General features: G+C 39.7%; 1 protein-coding gene across 7 annotated transcripts in view; it reads left to right on the forward strand.

Annotated features, from left to right (window-relative positions):
• ACACA (acetyl-CoA carboxylase alpha) overlaps nt 1-18,494 on the forward strand; it is a 277,490-nt gene that overhangs the window by 43,213 nt on the left and 215,783 nt on the right. For 5 of the 7 annotated variants that reach the window (XM_019805579.2, XM_019805581.2, XM_019805580.2 and 2 more), the window contains exons 2-3: nt 12,539-12,585; nt 15,397-15,649. In XM_019805579.2, coding sequence (XP_019661138.1) covers nt 12,539-12,585; nt 15,397-15,649 — 300 coding nt within the window. The remainder of the gene's footprint in view (nt 1-12,538; nt 12,586-15,396; nt 15,650-18,494) is intronic. The other 2 variants (XM_034640345.1, XM_019805582.2) reach the window with 1 other exon arrangement.

Raw genomic sequence — 18,494 nt, forward strand, 5'->3', positions numbered from 1 at the left:
AGGGACCCCTTGACAGGCAAAGGAAAGTATTGTGGTCCAGTAGAGTAGGACAGCAGCTGCAGTGTCCAGGTGGGTGCCTACTTGCTACAAAGTAGCAAGTCTCTTCCCACTTCTCTTGCCTCAGTTTCCTTTTTTCTAATTACAGGAGGACTGTTGTGAATCCAAGAATAATTAAACATTGTAAAGTGGTGGTATGAAAGTTGTCAAAGGCATAGTATTAATTTACAAATCTGCCTGTGTTTATTTGTGTTACAGAAGTTTTATTTTTGTTTTGTTTTTAAAGATTGATTTTTTTAAGTAATCTCTACACCCAACGTGGGGCTTGAACCCACAACCAAGACCAAGAGTCACATGTTTCACCGACTGAGCCAGCCAGGCGCCCCACAAGTTTTGTTTTGAATCACCAGTGCAGAATAGAAATACATCAAGCATAAGATTTAATTGTTTTAAAATGGGAGGAAAGGTAGGGAAATGGTGGCATTTGGTTTAATGAACTTACAGATCAGATAATGATTAGGTTATGTCAAAGAACTGGCATTGTGAAAGCCAGCCTCAGAACTCTCTCATCTGATACTTACCTCCCTTAAATGCTGTGAACTGGTTCAGGTGTAGATCACTATGTAACATTCTATATCCTTTTTAGTCAATGACTAGGAGAACTTTTTTACCTGTCACATAGACTGGTTTAACAGGTCTGGGGCTAGTGTTTTTCTTTCTTTAAAAAAATTTTTTTTGATAGCTAAAATCTTAATAGTCTTGGTTGAAGAAAGAAGTAAAATAAAAATTGTTGGAATTAGACCTCGGTCGGTCTTCCTTCCTTTCTTTTTTTAATGATTTTATTTATTTTAGAGAGAAGAGAAAAAGTGTGCCCACCTGGGGGGGGAGGGGCAAAGGGAGAGAGAGAATCCCAAGCAGACTCCCCACTGAGCACAGAGCCCAACTCGGGGCTTGAACTCACAACTTTGAGATCAAGACCTGAGCTGAGATCAAGAGTTGGACGCTTAACTGACTAAGCCACGCAGGTGCCCCTACCTTAGGAATTTTCTAGTCCAGTTTTCTACTCATTATGAGAATATTTTATCTAATACTCCTGTTGAAGACTTCCAACTATAGGCAGTTCATCATCTGACCTAATGCATCACAGGGCAACTAATTTTTTAGAGTTCTTCATTATTTTCAACTTAAAACTGTCTCCCTAGGGGCACCTGGGTGGCTCAGCTTTTAAGCGTCTGCCTTCGGCTGGGTCGAGATCCCAGGGTCCTGGGATCAGCCCTGCATCGGGCTCCCTGCTAGGCAGGTAGCCTTCTCCCTCTCATACTACCCTTGCTTGTGTTCCCTCTCTCGCTGTCTCTCTCTGTCAAATAAATAAAATCTTAAAAACAAAACAAAAAACTATCTCCCTAAAACCACATAAGATACTGTAATTCCAGGGCACATGGGTGGCTCAGTCGGTTAAGTGTCTGCCTTTGGCTCAGGTCATCATCTCAGGGTTTTGGGATTGAGCCCTTGTCAGGCTCCCTGTTTAGCTCTCCCTCTGCTGCTCCCCCCTCTGCTTGTGCGCTCTTTCTTTCTCAAATAAATAAATAAAATCTTAAAAAAAAAAAGATGCTGTAATTCCAAGAGGATTAGAAATGCCTGTTTTAACCTGTAAATTTCTCCATCTCTGCCAGGTAATGTAACCTACAGTGCCTCAATACATCCAGGGGACTTGGGGGGGTCAAAAAAAATCAAGCAGTATTTCTTCAAGGAAGAAATTGTTCTTATCTTTGAGACTCTGGAAGGCTGCTGACATACCTCAATCGTGGCTCCCACTTTTTCTGAATGCTGTTCTATGAAATAGGATTATGAGGACTAAGAGGCACTTGGGTGGCTCAGTGGATTAAGTAAGTGTCTGCCTTCTGCTGAGGTCATGATCTTAGGGTCCTGGAATCAAGCCCTGCCAAGCAGGGAGCTCCTTCCCTAGCTCTCTGCCGGTCGCTCCCCCTGCTTGTGCTCTCTCTCTCTCTCTCTTTCTGTCAAATAAATAAAATCTTAAAAAAGAGAAAAGATTATGAGGACGAATCAATTCATAATCCCAGAGCTTTTTGAATTCACAAAATGGCTTTTTACCTGGAGGCCTCCAAATGTTTCTAGGGGATAATATTTGAAATAAGCATGTGGCTCCTGTCTCCTAGTTTTGTAACTCCAATGTTCCTTTGAATTCCTAGGGAACACTCAGCCTGCAAAGGCCTGGTGTTTACACAGCATTGTGTGGTATTGGGGGTGGTGGATCTAAAACAATTAGAAGAGATAATAACTTTCCCAGCTTCATTGAGGAGGTAGCTCATAGTCAATTACACAGTAACACATACTAATAAGTAAGTGAATGACATACTTGTTCTCTCCTTAAATGCTCAGGCAAATATGAGATAAGGTATCAGAGTGGCATGGAATTTGGTAAAGTTTAAACTTATTTGAAAATCCTCAGTTGCTAACACATGAGTAATATATTCATGTAGTTCAAAATTTTAAACATACAAAAAGACAGTTTCCCTCCAACCTTGTCTTGCAGCCACCCAGTTCCCGTCACCAGAGGCAAGCAGTGTTCTTAATTTCTTTTTTTAAAAAATACTTTTTAATTTTTGTAAAAGATTTTATTTATTTATTAGAGAGATACAGAGATCGCAAAAGAGAGAGCACAAGTGAGGAGGAGAGGGAAAAGCAGGCTCCCCCGTGAGCAGGGAGCCGAGCCCGATGCGGGCTAGATCCTAGGACCCTGGGATCGTGACCTGAGCTGAAGGCAGACGCTTAACGGCTGAGCCACCCAGGTGCCTCTTAATTTCTTATTATAATTTCTCAATCATTCTCAGACATATCGATTTAAATTTAAAGTTGTTAATTTCTTAGTAATTATCAGAGATAATTAACATGCTCATCTATTCCATCCCCCTCTGCCATTTTTTTAATATAAATTATGCATACTTCACGCACCATTGTTCACCTTTTGTTTCTTTGCTTAACAATATAAGAAGAACTTTTTACATTTTTCTTTCTTTCTTTTTTTTTTTTTAAAGATTTTATTTATTTATTCGGCAGAAATAGAGACAGCCAGTGAGAGAGGGAACACAAGCAGGGGGAGTGGGAGAGGAAGAAGCAGGCTCATAGCGGAAGAGCCTGATGTGGGGCCCGATCCCACAACGCCGGGATCACGCCCTGAGCCGAAGGCAGATGCTCAACCGCTGTGCCACCCAGGCGCCCCTACATTTTTATTTCATCCAAGTTATACATGTACATTGTTTAAAAAGTCATATCGTTTTACAAAGTTTGTTACACTGAAACAGCATTCCCTCACCCCTTCCCACTTTCATTTATTTTAGGTGATATATTACTATACCCTTTCATCTGTACGTAACATTGTCTTGCTACCTCTTGATTGTTCATTTTTTAGGCATTTCCTATTGATGTCCTACTATGGAACATGAGCATTTGACTTTTTTTTTAGCTGCATCACATCAGGAGGCAACTCATGTCAGTTTGTCCTAGTAGTGGTGATACTTAAACACTTAAAGTGATCACCATATTTCTCTATCGTAAAAGTACCTATTCCCCCTTGCAATTAATATGTAACCTGTGAGGTGTTTCTTTCTTCAATTTTTCTTGTTGTGGTAAGATACATATAAAATTTACCATCTTGGGGCGCCTGGGTGTCTTAGTCGTTAAGCGTCTGCCTTCGGCTCAGGGCATGATCCCGGCGTTCTGGGATCAAGCCCCGCATCAGGCTCCCCTTCTGGGAGCCTGCTTCTTCTTCTCCCACTCCCCCTGCTTGTATTCCCTCTCTCGCTGGCTGTTTCTCTCTCCATCAAATAAATAAATAAATAAAATCTTTTAAAAAGAAATTTACCATCTTTACCATTTAAAGATGTACAGTTCATTATTAAATACGTTTATAACCTTNGCCATCCCCTAGATGTAACTGGTGCACGGCCAGAAAAATTAAATAAAACTTGACACTTTTTTTTTTTTTAAGAATTTTATTTATTTATTTGACAGAGATAGAGACAGCCAGCGAGAGAGGGAACACGAGCAGGGGGAATGGGAGAGGAAGAAGCAGGCTCATAGCAGAAGAGCCTGATGTGGCTCGATCCCATAACACCGGGATCACGCCCTGAGCCGAAGGCAGACGCTTAACCGCTGTGCCACCCAGGCGCCCCCAAAACGTTTTTCATCTTGTGAAACTGAACCTCTCTATACCCATTAAACAATAGTTCCCCATTCTCCTCTTCCCCCAACCCCTGCCAACTACCATTCTACTTCCTGTCTATATGATTTTGACTAAGTACCTCATGTAAGTAGAATTATACAGCATTTGTCTTTTTGTGACTGATGTATTTCACTTAGCATAATGTCCTTAAGGTCCATCCACATTGTAGCATATTGCAGAATTTCCTTCCATTTTCAGGCTGAATAACATTTCATTGTATATGTATATCACATTTTGCTTATCCATTCATTCATCAGTGCACATTTGGCTTTTTCCATGTTAAGCTATTGTGAATAATGCTGCTATAAACATGAATATGTTTATACAAATATATCTTTGAGAGCCTGTATTCAGTTTTTTTGGGTATATATCAAAAAGTGGAATTGCTGGGCTTTATGGTAATTCTGTTTTTAATTTTTTGAGGAACGACCACCATACTGTTTTCCTTAGTGGCTGTACAAGTTTACATTCCCACTGATGGTGCCCACGGGTTCCAGTTTCTCCACATCCACGCCAACACTTTTTTCTGTTTTTTTGATGGTAGCCATCCTGATGGGTATGGGTTGGTATCTTATTGTAGTTTTGATTTGCGTCTCCCTAATGATAAGTGACGTTGAGCATATTGACGTGCTTATTGATCACTCATATATCTTTTTTGAAGAAATTTCGTTTTAAGTCCTTTGCCCATTTTTGAATTGGGTTTGAGTTTTAGGAGTTCTTTATATATTATGGATATTAATCTCTTATCAGATACATGATTTGCAAATATTTTTTCCCATTCTTTGGTTTGCCTTTTCACTCTGTTGATAGTGTCTTTTGATGTGCAATTTTTTTTTTAATTTTCAAGAAGTCCAATTTGTCTGTTTTTTCTTTTGTTAAGCTAATTCTTGGTGTCATAGCCAAGAGATCTTTTCCAAATCCAATGTTATGAAGCTTTTGTCCTTTTCTTGTAAGAGTTTTATTGGTTTAGGTTTTACATTTATAGCCTTGATGTATTTTGAGTTAATTCTTTAATATGGTGTTAGGGAAGGGTCCAATTTCATTTGTTTGTATGTGGTGATCCAGTTTTCCTAGGACCATTTGTTGAAAAGTCTGTCCTTCATTAAATGGTCTTAGAACCCTTGTCAAATATCATTTGACCATATACGGGAGGGTTTATTTCTGGGCTTTCTCTCTTTTTTTAATTGGAGTATAATTAACATACAATTTTATATTAGTTTCAGGTGTATAATATAATTCAACAATTCTAAACACTACTCAGTGCTCATCATAAGTGTTCTCTTAATCCCCTTCACCTACTTCACCCATCCTCCCACCCATCTCTCCTCTGACAACCACCAGCTTCTTCTTTGTATTTGAGTCTGTTTTACTATTTGTTTCTCAAGATTGATTCATTAATTTTTAAAGAGAGCTTGTGGGTGAGCAAGCACCAGTGGAGGGAGGGTCAGAGGGGAAGAATCTTCAAGAGGACCCTGCCCTGAGCCTGGAGCCCTATGTGGACTTGATCTCAGGACACATAAGATCATGACCTGAGCCAAAACCAACAGTCAAATGCTCAACCAGTTGAGCTTCCTAGGTGCCCCTCTTTGTCTCTTTTTAAAATTCATTTGTTTTGTTTCTTAAATTCCACATATGAGTGGAATCATATGGTACTTGTCTTTCTCTAACTTAATTTCACTTTTTGTTATACTCCCTAAGTCTATCCTGTTGTTGCAAATGGCAAGATCTCATTCTTTTGGGGCTTTCTGTTCTGTTTCCCTGGTCTGTATATATTTCTTTATGTTGATACTTTTATTATTAAGCTTTGTGGTAAGTTTTGTGTTTTTTTTTTAGGATTTTATTTATTTATTTGAAAGAGAGAGAGAGTGCGGAGAGAGGGGCTGAGGGAGAGGGAGAAGCAGACTCCCCGCTGAGCAGGGAGTCGGCCATGGGGCTCGATCCCAGGACCCTGAGATCATCACCTGAGCTGAAGGCAGGTGCTTAACCGACTAAGCCACCCACGTGTCCCAGTAGTAAGTTTTAAAATCAGGAAGCATGAGTCTTCCAGTTTTGTTCTTTTTCAAGATTTTTTTGGCTGTTTGGGGGTCCCTTGGAATTCCATATGAATTTTAAGACAGGCTTTTCTATTTCTGCAAAAAACATTTCTACATACAAAATCATGTCACCGCCCTCCCCGCACCAATTTTTAACATTTTCTATTTCCACATAATCCCTTTCTTCTAGTTGCATTTTTTTTTCCTACAGGTAGTTATTTTTGATTCTTCCTGTTGGAGGTTTTCCTCAGACATATAGTAATCTTTAATTGTCTGCTTAATTTTAACAGAGGGTGATTGAAAAGCTAATTCAAGATTATGAAAATGTGAATGAGGCTGGTTGACTATTAACTTCTTTGTAGGGTGATCTGGTGGTACATCTTAATTAGCTAACTCCAGAGTTATTTTTTGAGGTTTTTTTTCCCCCTTGGTCTAGTTAGATTCTGCAAAGCATGATCTTCTCATTTCCCTCCTGGTTGGTGAAAATTGGGAAAGAAGGCTGGGAGCTCTTACTCAATGTGCATACTTAATTCCTCCATTTTCAACATGGTGCTCGCCCCTTTACTGTTGCTGGTATCCCCCAGTCTGGAAACCTTATGTTTAACCCTCTCTAGAGAATAAATCTCCAATTTCTTATCAGGATGGTAGAGCAGCGGACACCTGGCTTTACTAGTTGGGAAGAAAATCAAAGGATCTGGGAGTGCCTGGGTGGCTCAGTCATTGTTTGCCTTCCACCCAGGGCCTGATCCCAGAGTCCTGGGATCAAGCCCCATATCGGGCTCCTCGCTGAGAGCCTGCTTCTTCCTCTCCCACTCCCCCTGTTTGTGTTCCCTCGCTGGATGTCTCTCTCTCTCTGTCTGTCAAATAAATAAATAAAATCTTTTTTAAAAAAAATCAAAGGATCTGAAGCCTCTGAAACAAAATTTCAACTAGATCCTCTTTATTTTAGTGCCATCATTCACTTCCATTTTCTGAACATTTTCAGGATTCTTTGATTGTATTGATTATGAGTCTACCACAGATGGCTTATGATTTAGTTTTCCAGGTTTGTGTAGTCATTTATCATGTTTCCATCTGCTTTCCAAGAAAATTATCTTGCTGTTGTCTCCCCTGACTTTCTTTACCGGGTGTGTGTGTGTGTGTGTGTGGCTTGGGGAGAAGATGGGGGTCTTTTGTGAATTATACTTTAAAAAAAATTCCTTTAATTTTTTTAAAGATTTTATTTATTTACTTGAGAGAGAGAGGGAGAGTGAGCATGAGAGAGAGAGAGAGAGTGAGAGTGAGCACGAGCACGCACCAGTGGAAGGAGAGGTAGAGGGAGGAGAGGCAGACTCCCTGCTGAGCAGGGAGCCCAGCGACGTGGGGCTAATCCCAGGAACCTGGGATCATGACCTGAGACAAAGACAGATGCTTAACTGACTGAACCACTCAGGCGCCCCTTTACTTTTGTTTTTTTTAGTAGGATTTTCGGCAGGAGCAAAATGGATATGTATTGAACCTACCATCTTTATCCAAAAGTTTGGTGAGGCTTCTTTAAAGATTTCTTGAAAGATGCAGAAGCTTTCACCAGCTTCATCCTTGAAAAATATTCTATGTCCCTGGGCTGAAAAATGAAGAACAGAATAGACAATTACACAGTGTTATTTTCTCTACTTTACCCTAAGGAAACATACTCTTGTTTTACCAAAAAAACCAAAAAGTCTCCAGCTGGCTCTTGAAGGAAATTACCTCAAACTCTTGAAGCTATTCAGTTCTGGTATTTCTCATAAGTCATTGTATTCTACACTCTGGATGTTTATCCAGTGGCTCCTTCTACATGGAGTGCTCCTTCCTCTGTGTCCCTTGTTTATATCTCAATTCTTCATCTTTTTTTTTTTTTTAAAGATTTTATTTATTTATTCGACAGAGATAGAGACAGCCAGCGAGAGAGGGAACACAAGCAGGGGGAGTGGGAGAGGAAGAAGCAGGCTCATAGCGGAGGAGCCTGATGTGGGGCTCGATCCCATAACGCCGGGATCACGCCCTGAGCCTAAGGCAGACGCTTAACCGCTGTGCCACCCAGGCGCCCCCCAGTTCTTCATCTTTAATGTCTTCCCACTCTGGGAAATCTTCCTTGATCCCTGTCCTCACCATTACCACCTCCAAGTTTGGATAAAGTATCTTTCTTTATCGTGTTTCTACACCTAGCGATTCTTATACTACTATACTTGTCTGTTTCTTTAGGTATCTATAGCATCTTAGCCAGGGACCAAATTTTTTTACCCTTTAGTATACATCATCCATCTCACTATTTGGGACACAAGTGCTTATTGTTTTAAAATTTAAAACTTGGGGCACCTGGGTGGTTCAGTTGGTTAGTTGTCCAACTCTTGGCTTTGACTTAGGTCATGATCTCAGGGTCATGGGATTGAGCCCTGAGTTGGGCTCTGTGCTGAGCTTGGAGTCTGCTTGAAATTCTTTCCCTCTCTCTTTCCCCCCTCAGCCTCTCCCCCAGTTTGCACACCTGTATGCTCGTGCACACTCACTCATTCTCTTTCTCTAAAACTAAATAAAGTCTTTAAAATTTAAAACTTGCAGGAAAACAAAATGTAGCTTTAAAAAACTCTCTCATGGTTACTGAATTAATACTAAAATCCATTTAAAAGTTCATCAGTAAAATGATGAAGGCAAATTAAGTGATTCTTTTTGAAGAAATTTAAATGAAGTAAAATGAAAAAGGCAAATTAAGTGATTCTTTTTGAAGAAATTTAAATGAAGTTACTATGACTTAAATGGCAAGGACATGTTGTGTCAGCTTGGATATTTTTTTTTTTTTTTTTTTTAAGATTTATTTATTTGTCAAAGAGAGAGCACAAGCAGAGGGAGAAACAGGCTCCCCACTGAGCAAGGAGCCCGATGTCAGATTTGATCCCAGAACCCTGGGATCATGACCTGAGCCAAAGACAGATGCTTAACTGACTGAGCCATCCAGGTGTCCCCAGCTTGGATACTTTTATCAGTGACTATGAAAACTAATTGATGCCTCTTTATTAGAATCACTTGGAAAACAGTGTCACTTGAGTTCAAGGGAAACAAATAAGTTTGGTGAAATCTATTCTGTTTTATTTAGAGAAATATCCCTGAGTGAAATGCAGGCTGTCTCTTAAATAGTTAGCTGTAATTAGCTTTATCCCATTTTCATGCACATAGGTATAGTTTGGGGGCCTTCTGCAAATATTTTATTTTTTTATTTTTATTTTTTTTTAAGATTTTATTTATTTATTCGACAGAGATAGAGACAGCCAGCGAGAGAGGGAACACAAGCAGGGGGAGTGGGAGAGGAAGAAGCAGGCTCATAGTAGAGGAGCCTGACGTGGGGCTCGATCCTATAACGCCGGGATCACGCCCTGAGCCGAAGGCAGACGCCCAACCGCTGTGCCACCCAGGCGCCCCCTTCTGCAAATATTTTGAAGAGTTTCTAACTAAAAGTTCAAGAACATTTTAAACACTTTTTTTTTTTAAATAAAAGAGAATTCGACAGTTTGATCTAATGAAGAAAATTTTTATTTAGATAAGCTGACTGTGCTACCACTCTGTCTGGGGAAAGGCCTTCTTTTGGAGGTGGTAAGACAGTAGCTATATGAGCCTTCCCCGGAGATCACCTCCATTCTTTGTCTTCTTTCTAGAGAAAAGGATCTTAATCTGATTCATGGCAAGGCTTTGGGGGTCCTAAACTTGTATGCAAGCAGAATTTCGTGTGAGGGTGAATTTTTGTCAAGAAAGAGTCCATAGCTTTTATCAGATTTCTAATAGTGTCTTGACCTAAGAAAGTTTAAGAACCATTGGTTTAGGTATTAAGTCACTGTGTTTGCTCTCTGGTGAGAGCATAAAGTGGAGGAGGCAGGAGAGCAAGGATTCATTGTGGCTCTAAGACTTTTTTTTGACATACATATAACTGATAAAAAAAATTCACAGAACAATATTCATCCTTATAAATTATGGTGTACTCTTAACATCTTCTGTTCTATTTCATTTTTTAAAAAAGGTTTTTATTTATTTATTTGTGAGAGAGAGAGGGATCATCAGCAGTGGGGAGGGGTAGAGGGAGAAGCAGGATAGTGAGCTGAAGGCAGACACGTAACCGACTGAGCCACCCAGGCATCCTGTTCTATTTCATTTTTAATGAATTTTTTTTTTTTTAAGTGAACTGTGCTCAACACCAGACTTGAACTTTCAACCCCAACATCAAGAGTGGCACGCTCTACCGACAGTGAGCCAGGTGTCCCTTCATTTTTAAAATGTTGGTTGTAACCTTCTAACTTTATTTCTTAGTATTCTGCTTGGTGGTAACCCATAGTTTGGTCTAGTACATAGTTTACAGAATACTTTCATATACTCTCCGTCTTCACAGCAGTCCCCTGAGGTGACATATGACCTTTTTATTTTTACCGATGATGAGAATCAGAGATGTTAAGTGATTCGTTCAAGTTTGCACTGCCAATATTTGGCAAAGTCAGAATTTGATCTTGAGTCCTAGGTTTTGACTCCAGCTCCACTGTACCTTTGGTTGCATCTGATCAAAACTACTTCCTTTTTCCTTCCTCTTCTCACCCCCCCCCTTCCCTACCATAACTGTAGGGAATAATACTAGCTTAAACTACATAATTGGGTAAATCCAGCTTCCCCCGTTAACATACCTGCACTGTTCCCAGTCCTGTCACTTGTCATTCGAGGTCTTCTCTTAGAAGGTCTGGATTTCTTCTCCACCCTCTACCAGTGGTTCTCAAGCCTGGATATGTATCAGTGTCAGTCAGCCATGAAACTTAATATTCAGATTTCTGGGCCTCCAGCAGTGATTCTGATTCGGTAGATCTGGGGTAGAGTTTAGACATACATGTTTTTAAAAAGCACCGTGGTGTGGCCCAAAATGGAGGTCAGCCCCTGCCAGCATTTCCTAAAACTCTGAGGAATTCCAGTGGAGGAGACCAAACGGGCGAGGAATAGCACAGGCCTTTCCAGAGGGAGAGAATACTCAAGACTGTAGAGCCTGAGGCCTGTCATCAGGTGTATGAGAGCTTAGCATGACTTCATTCAAGCTATTACAAACACAAGGACCCTTGCCCCAGAGATATGAGCTTCACTGGCCTGTCTGCAGAAGAGTACAGGCCGATGCTGTCCACAGACATCTTGGAAGAGTTTAAGGAAATGAATAAAGGGGGGCGCCTGGGTGGCTCAGTCGTTAAGCGTCTGCCTTCGGCTCAGGGCCCGATCCCAGGTCCCTGGGATCAAACCCCACATCAGGCTCCCCACTCAGCGGGAAGTCTGCTTCTTCCTCTCCCACTCCCCCCTGCTTGTGCTTCCTCTCTCGCTGGCTGTCTCTTTCTCTGTCAAATAAATAAATAAAATCTTAAAAAAAAAAAAAAAAAGGAAATGAGTAAAGGACTGTGGAAGAAACTGCAGGAGAAGTTTGCCCCCAGCAATCCCAAGGAGAAACGAAGGCATGGGCTCAGTCGTTATGTTGCCCATGCTCCTGAGCGTGGAGTCTTCTAGTTGCCCTCAGAAATTAAACTGCCTGACCTCCCCCCCCCAAAAGCTCCACAGGCCTGAAACTAATATAACATCGTGTGTCAACTATACTCAAATTAAAAAAAAATAAATAAATAAATAAATAAGTAGCTCCACAGGTGATTATTACACGTAATCAAAGTTGAGAATTTTTACCCTGGATACATATAAATTGTTGGGCATGGAAGGAAACCTAGGATGTGGGAAGTAGCTAGAGACTTCTTGATCCCTTACAGTTTTAAGGATCTAAAGGGATTTGGATTTAGTTTTTAGTTTAATTTAATCCAAGATCCATCCCCTTCCTGGCTTCCAACCTTGTATGTGGGTATAACCATTTGGAAATATAACCAGAGTCTGAGTTCCAAGGGATCTAGTGGTTCTCTTCTCCCCACTGCCTCTTTTTTGATGGAATGTTGGATATCATAGGGTTGGAATATGTTCATTGAAGTATGCAATTGGAAAAGGCACCTGGTGAAATGGTAAGCTTGGATTATTGTTTAATACTCTCATGAAAAAGCAAAGTCTTTGTGTAATGCTTCTGATTTATAGATTTGAACAAATAATAAACAACTGAACTTTATGCTTCAAATTAAATAATAGATTTGATCAGAAAAATGATACTTTGAGTACTATCAGTTTTATATTATGCTGAGCAAAACAGGAATTGCTAAAATTTGGATTTCTTTAAAAAAACACTTCAAATCTCTTTCTTTCTCTCTAGTTCTTTTTGGAGGTGGATATCTGCTCAGACAGTAAGAATTATAAGAGGTCAGTTACAAATAATATTCTTTCATGTTTACAGTGTGATAAAAATTTTATGTTCATGTGCTAAATATTGAACCGTAGGCATTTATGTTAAAAGTTGCCTTCTACAAAAGATCATAGGGAACAGATTTAGGGGGTGGATAACCTGAAGTGAATGGTCTGACAGTGGTAGTATTCCACCCTTCTTTCTCTTTAATTCAGGACTAGAATCAGTGGAAGTGGGACGGGCTGTGGAGTAGCTTCCAGAATGTCTGGACAGCTACTCAGTGATTTTCCATACATGACCTCTCTTTTTTGGTGCTTTGCAGGCTTGTGCCCAGGAATACCATTCAGTGGAATTGCTGGTTGGTAGATAGGCTCTTTAGCTGCTGACAACTGAGCTGCTTCCAGTCTTTACAACATTTCACGGGAGGCTGCCTTCATGTTCTTCTTGGCTAGGAAAGAAAAATTTGAAGTTGACCTTATGGAGCCTCTCATTTATTAGTTAATCACTTCTTCTTCTTCTCCCATGGAATCAGAGAATTGCTCTTTTCTCATGAATTTTATTTTTTTGTGTAGTCCTCAGTGAGACTATAAACTAGAACATGCCCTTGAATACCTTATCTATTTCTCCTGTGAAGAAGGCAGCCATTATTTTCTGTGTTAGTTGAGATGGAATTTGGAATTCTGTGGTGGGGTGTGTGGGGGGGTCTTGTCTTATTTTTTTTTTTTAAACTTGATTATTTACTGCTCTAAAATGTGAAAGAAGTATCCTTTTATTTGCTGTACCTTTTGGTGTTCTTCAGAGTGGTCAATCTGTTAGAATTTTCCTTCTCTCCTTCCCTCACTTTGTCCTTCTCTCCCTTTTTCCTTCCTTCCCTTTTTCTCTTTTTAAATGATTGGTTTTCTTTTAGATTTCTGGAAGTGACTATCTTAATAAAATTTGGCGACATTTAAAAATTATTTTAAAGAAACCTAATAATCTAGGGAGGAATGTATAGTAAATTTACACGTCAAGTTTTTCCTGTTGCATGCCATTTTTATATTTGACTCTAGTTTTTAAAATAAAAGTTAACTGAAGTAATCTCTAACTCACTCTTGGGAAATATCTAGAAGTAATTTTTTTTTTAAGCATTCCTGGCAATTTGTTATTACTGTTTTATTCTTCTAGCAGAGTGGTTCTCAAATTTTTAGGACTTGTTAAAATATAGATTACTGGACCTCAACCTGTAGATTGTGATACTGTTCGTTGCTCTATGGTAGGGCCCAAGAATCTACTTTTAAGAGGTTCCCTGGTGATGCTGCTGCTACTGCTGCTGGTCTGGAAACTACACTTTTTGAGAACTGCTGCTGTATCATTTACTGATACTGTTTTGTCTTCGTTAATGAATAAGCTACACAAGAATAATGGTGCATGTGTCATTTTAACATGTTTTTTAATGGTGATTCCCAAACATTTTTAAATCTTGATGTTTTGTTATCTAATGTCAAAGAACACTGCTTTCTACCTACTCTTGTAACTTCAAAGTAGTCTATAGTATGATTTATTAAATAAATAACTTTATTATCTATTGATATACCATCTTTTAGAGCACTTTGAAATCTGTATTGGGAATATTGCTTTCTAAATTAAAATCGTTAGGCTGCAAGAGGTTCAGTACTAAGTTGATGTGTAGTTCTGAAGGGTTTTTTTTTCTCTTAAGATTTTATGTATTCATTAGAAAGAGAGAGCACAAGCGGGGAGCCGCAGGCAGAGTGAGAAGCAGGCTCCCCGCTGAGCAGGGAGCCTGACACCGGGCCTGATCCCAGGACTCTGGGATCATGACCTAGGCTGAAGGCAAATGCTCAACTGACTGAGCCACCCAGGTGCCCCTGAAGGGTTTCTTAATAGGATTTTTTGAATGACAGAATAAATATTGTTTCTTTTAGCTTTGGTGTTTATTGTTCTTGCGGGCTTTGAACTGTCCTGGTCTTTGTTAATTAGTTTGCTAGTAGTTGAAAATATTTAATTCTGACTAATAAGGCCCTATACCTAGAAAACTAATACTTAATTGAGATGACCCTTATTTTAATTATAGATTTTGAATTTGATAGTACATTCATTTTCTCCCTATCGATGTCAGCACATTAGAGCCAAGAGCAGACATTTTTGGGTGGATTTTTAACAGATGTAATTGAAGAAAAAACTCATAAGGACAAGTAAAGATTTTTTTTCTAATTAAAAAAGGAGTTTACTTTAAAGTGGACCATATACATATATACATATATATATATGTATATGTGCCCTATATATATCAATGTCAATATATTTTATGTGTATATATTTATACAAAAATACACTTAGGTAAAATTCACAGCCTCTCACGGTGTACTGTTGGAACGAGGTGATAGTTGTATCGTTTACTCTAAATACCTAGTTTGAAACGACCACCACTCTCCCTCCCTGAATCTTTTCCTGCATTCTCCCCGGTACTGACAACTGAAGTCACAATATCATGAGCAGCTTTCACCTACTGCAGAGGTTTTCCCATTGATCATAATTATCTCTTGGACATTACCAAATTGGTAAAGAGATTGGGAATGGCTTATAGTTTTTTGAGAGAGATTTCTTTGAGGAAGAGGGAGCTAATTTTAATTTTTTATGCATGGTTTTCCTGATCTGGATTTTCTTCCCTTATAGAAAACAGAGGCCCTGAAATAGAATAGCCAAAGAAGCTAGTTCTCAAACTATACGTTGCTTCCAAGTGCCATCTGTAGTATATTAGGTATAATCTGTGGTTGTCCTGATACAGATTATTATCCATAACCTGCTTTTCTCACTCATTTTCTTCATAGCTCTGAGAGCTCATTTTGAAGGAAAAATGGATGAACCATCCCCTTTGGCCAAACCTCTGGAGCTGAACCAGCACTCCCGATTCATAATTGGTTCTGTGTCTGAAGATAACTCAGAGGATGAAATTAGCAACCTGGTGAAGCTGGATCTACTGGAGGAGAAGGAGGGCTCTCTGTCACCGGCGTCTGTTGGCTCAGATACACTCTCTGATTTGGGGATCTCCAGCCTACAGGATGGCTTGGCCTTACACATGAGGTAAGACAGAAATTTCGTGTTTCACTTATTTAACATGACCTATTGGTTTCACTGATTTTGTTCTGGAGAGAGCAAGAATAATTTTAGCCGAGATTGCACCACCTTTTCCTGCATCACTGGACTTGAAGCTTTGATGAGTAAATGCACTTTGCATGAAGTGCAGTTTTCAGTGTTTCTTTTCCTAAATAGTCCTCTCAACTTTTTCCTGTTCTTTCTACATACTTGGTCTTTTAGTGACATCTAGTCAGTGAGAGTTAGGTTGAGGAATTTTGGTTTCTGTACTACTTTGACTAAGGTTGTAACTTTCTTAATGGCTGATAGGACTTTTGCAGGTTTGGGCAAATTTACTGTAATCTTTCTTTGAAGTGCTTTATCATGTCAGAAAGGTATATTCTATTTCTGGCAAGGTTAGTCCTCAGTAACAACCTGCAGCAGGAACAAAGGGTTGTTATAAACCTCCCTTTTTCTCTAGAAATGGAATTCTTTATCTGTAATTGAGAATGTTAGTAAATAGTAACACTGGATTATTCTTATTTATTGATATTTGATTATACAACCAGTATGTGATATACTGACCTTTGGTCATTTGCTTTGTATTTCTTGGATTAAAGGGCCTGGATTAGTGGTTGTTGGTTTTCAGTGTATATCCGAATCACTTGGTGGAGCCTTAAGAAATGAGCCCCATCTCCAGAGATTCTGATTCATTTATATTGGCTTGGTGTGGAGCTGGGGCATTTTTTTTTTTAAGCTATCCAGGTGATTCTAATGTACAGCCAAGGTTGAGATGATAGCTTTAGCAGAGATAAACATTAGTTGGAGTGGCTATTGCTGTTATTATCTTGGTGCTTCTATTATTAATGGATCATAAAACAATTAAGGTCCTTTTTATATACTCAAGATATAGACTGTGTAGTAAAATCCCATACTGGCTCTGGCTGAATGTGACTCTCCTGAGACTTTGGGGTCCTTGCTTCTGAAAGATGAGGTAGTAAGTGTCGATGGTCACCCCCCTTTAGCTATGTGGAGGTCAAAAGAAAAGAGTTAAGTCAGTTAATTATGTTTTATGTCACAGATTCCTAGAACTGCAATGAACCAGAGAGATAATATAGCCTAATGCCTTTTATTTAAGTAGATGAGAGAACTGAGGCTTAAAGAGGAGAAATAACTTGCCTAAGGATCGGTAGCCAGAAAACTGGAATTTGAAGTCAGGTGCCCTGATTCCATTTCAGTAACTCTTCTACTCTACTTCCCTGATGGTAAAAGTGTCTTAATTATATAGCTCCGTTAGACAAAGCTGGTTTTCAGGAGTTGATGAACAAAGGATTTTATCTAATCTCTGGGCTAAAAAGAGGAATAGAGGGCAGTATTTAGTGGCAGATAAAAGGGCTCAAGTCTTTTTTTTTAGGCGTCAGGTTTTATGTAAATATTTTTTTATAACTTTACAGTTCACTTAATGGTTGACCTGAAGGCTAATACTGGTGGTGATATCTTACTCTTTGAGGTCATTTGTAAATGTGTGAGGGTTGTGACTGATGGGACTACAGGGGATACATCCCAGTGGATGCCAGAAACCGTAGATAGTACTGAACCCTATATATATTGTGTTTTTTTATATACGTACATACCTATGTTAAAGTTTAATTTATAAATTAGGCAAGGTAAAAGATTAACAGTAAATGGGGCGCCTGGGTGACACAGCGGTTGGGTGTCTGCCTTCGGCTCGGGGCGTGATCCCGGCATTGTGGGATCGAGCCCCACATCAGGCTCCTCTGCTATGAGCCTGCTTCTTCCTCTTCCACTCCCCCTGCTTGTGTTCCCTCTCTCGCTGGCTGTCTCTATCTCTGTCGAGTAATAAATAAAATCTTTANTGCTTCTTCCTCTCCCACTCCCCCTGCTTGTGTTCCCTCTCTCGCTGGCTGTCTCTATCTCTGTCGAGTAATAAATAAAATCTTTTAAAAAAAAAATTAACAGTAATAACTAATAATAAAATAGAGCAGTAACAACAATATGCTGTATTAAAAGTTATGTGAATGGTTTCTGTCTCTCAAAAATCATATTATACCAGTCTCACCCTTCTCACCTCACCAGTCTCATCCTTCTTGTGATGATGTGAGAGGACAAAATGCCTATGGGATGAAATGAAGTAAGGTGAATGATGTAGGCATTGTGACGTAGCTTTAGGCTACTATTGACCTTCTCATGATGTGTCAGGAGAAGGATCATCCGCTTCTGGACGGCGGTTGACTGTAGGTAACTGAAACCTTGGAACGTGAGACCACGGCTAAGGGGGTCTTCTACTGTACAAGAGGATCAATGACTCTGAACCTTCTTCAGTGGACTAGATAATCTCACATAGCCAGGGATGGTCCTCAAAATGTCATAATGCCCCTGTAGAGAAAGACCGGGTTAAATCTAAATCTAAATCTTTAAAGCCACACAGCACCTTGTAAAATTTGTCCAATTTTGAGACCATGTGAAATAGACTGTCCATTCGTTGGATTAGGAAATTGTGAGTTTGGCAATGGTGACATAAACACCATTATAGGAAACTCAGCCAATGATTTGCAAGGCAGCTTGTACTTGCCAAGTCATTCCCAAAGTTGATGTTTCTTTTTTTTTTTTTTTTAAAGATTTTATTTATTTATTTGACAGAGATAGAGACAGCCAGTGAGAGAGGGAACACAAGCAGGGGGAGTGGGAGAGGAAGAAGCAGGCTCATAGCGGAGGAGCCTGATGTGGGGCTCGATCCCATAACGCTGGGATCACGCCCTGAGCCGAAGGCAGATGCTTAACCGCTGTGCCACTCAGGCGCCCCAAAGTTGATGTTTCTTATTGCAAAGACTGT

This window comes from Ailuropoda melanoleuca, chromosome 13 (assembly GCF_002007445.2).
Source record: "Ailuropoda melanoleuca isolate Jingjing chromosome 13, ASM200744v2, whole genome shotgun sequence".
Taxonomy (NCBI): domain Eukaryota; kingdom Metazoa; phylum Chordata; class Mammalia; order Carnivora; family Ursidae; genus Ailuropoda; species Ailuropoda melanoleuca.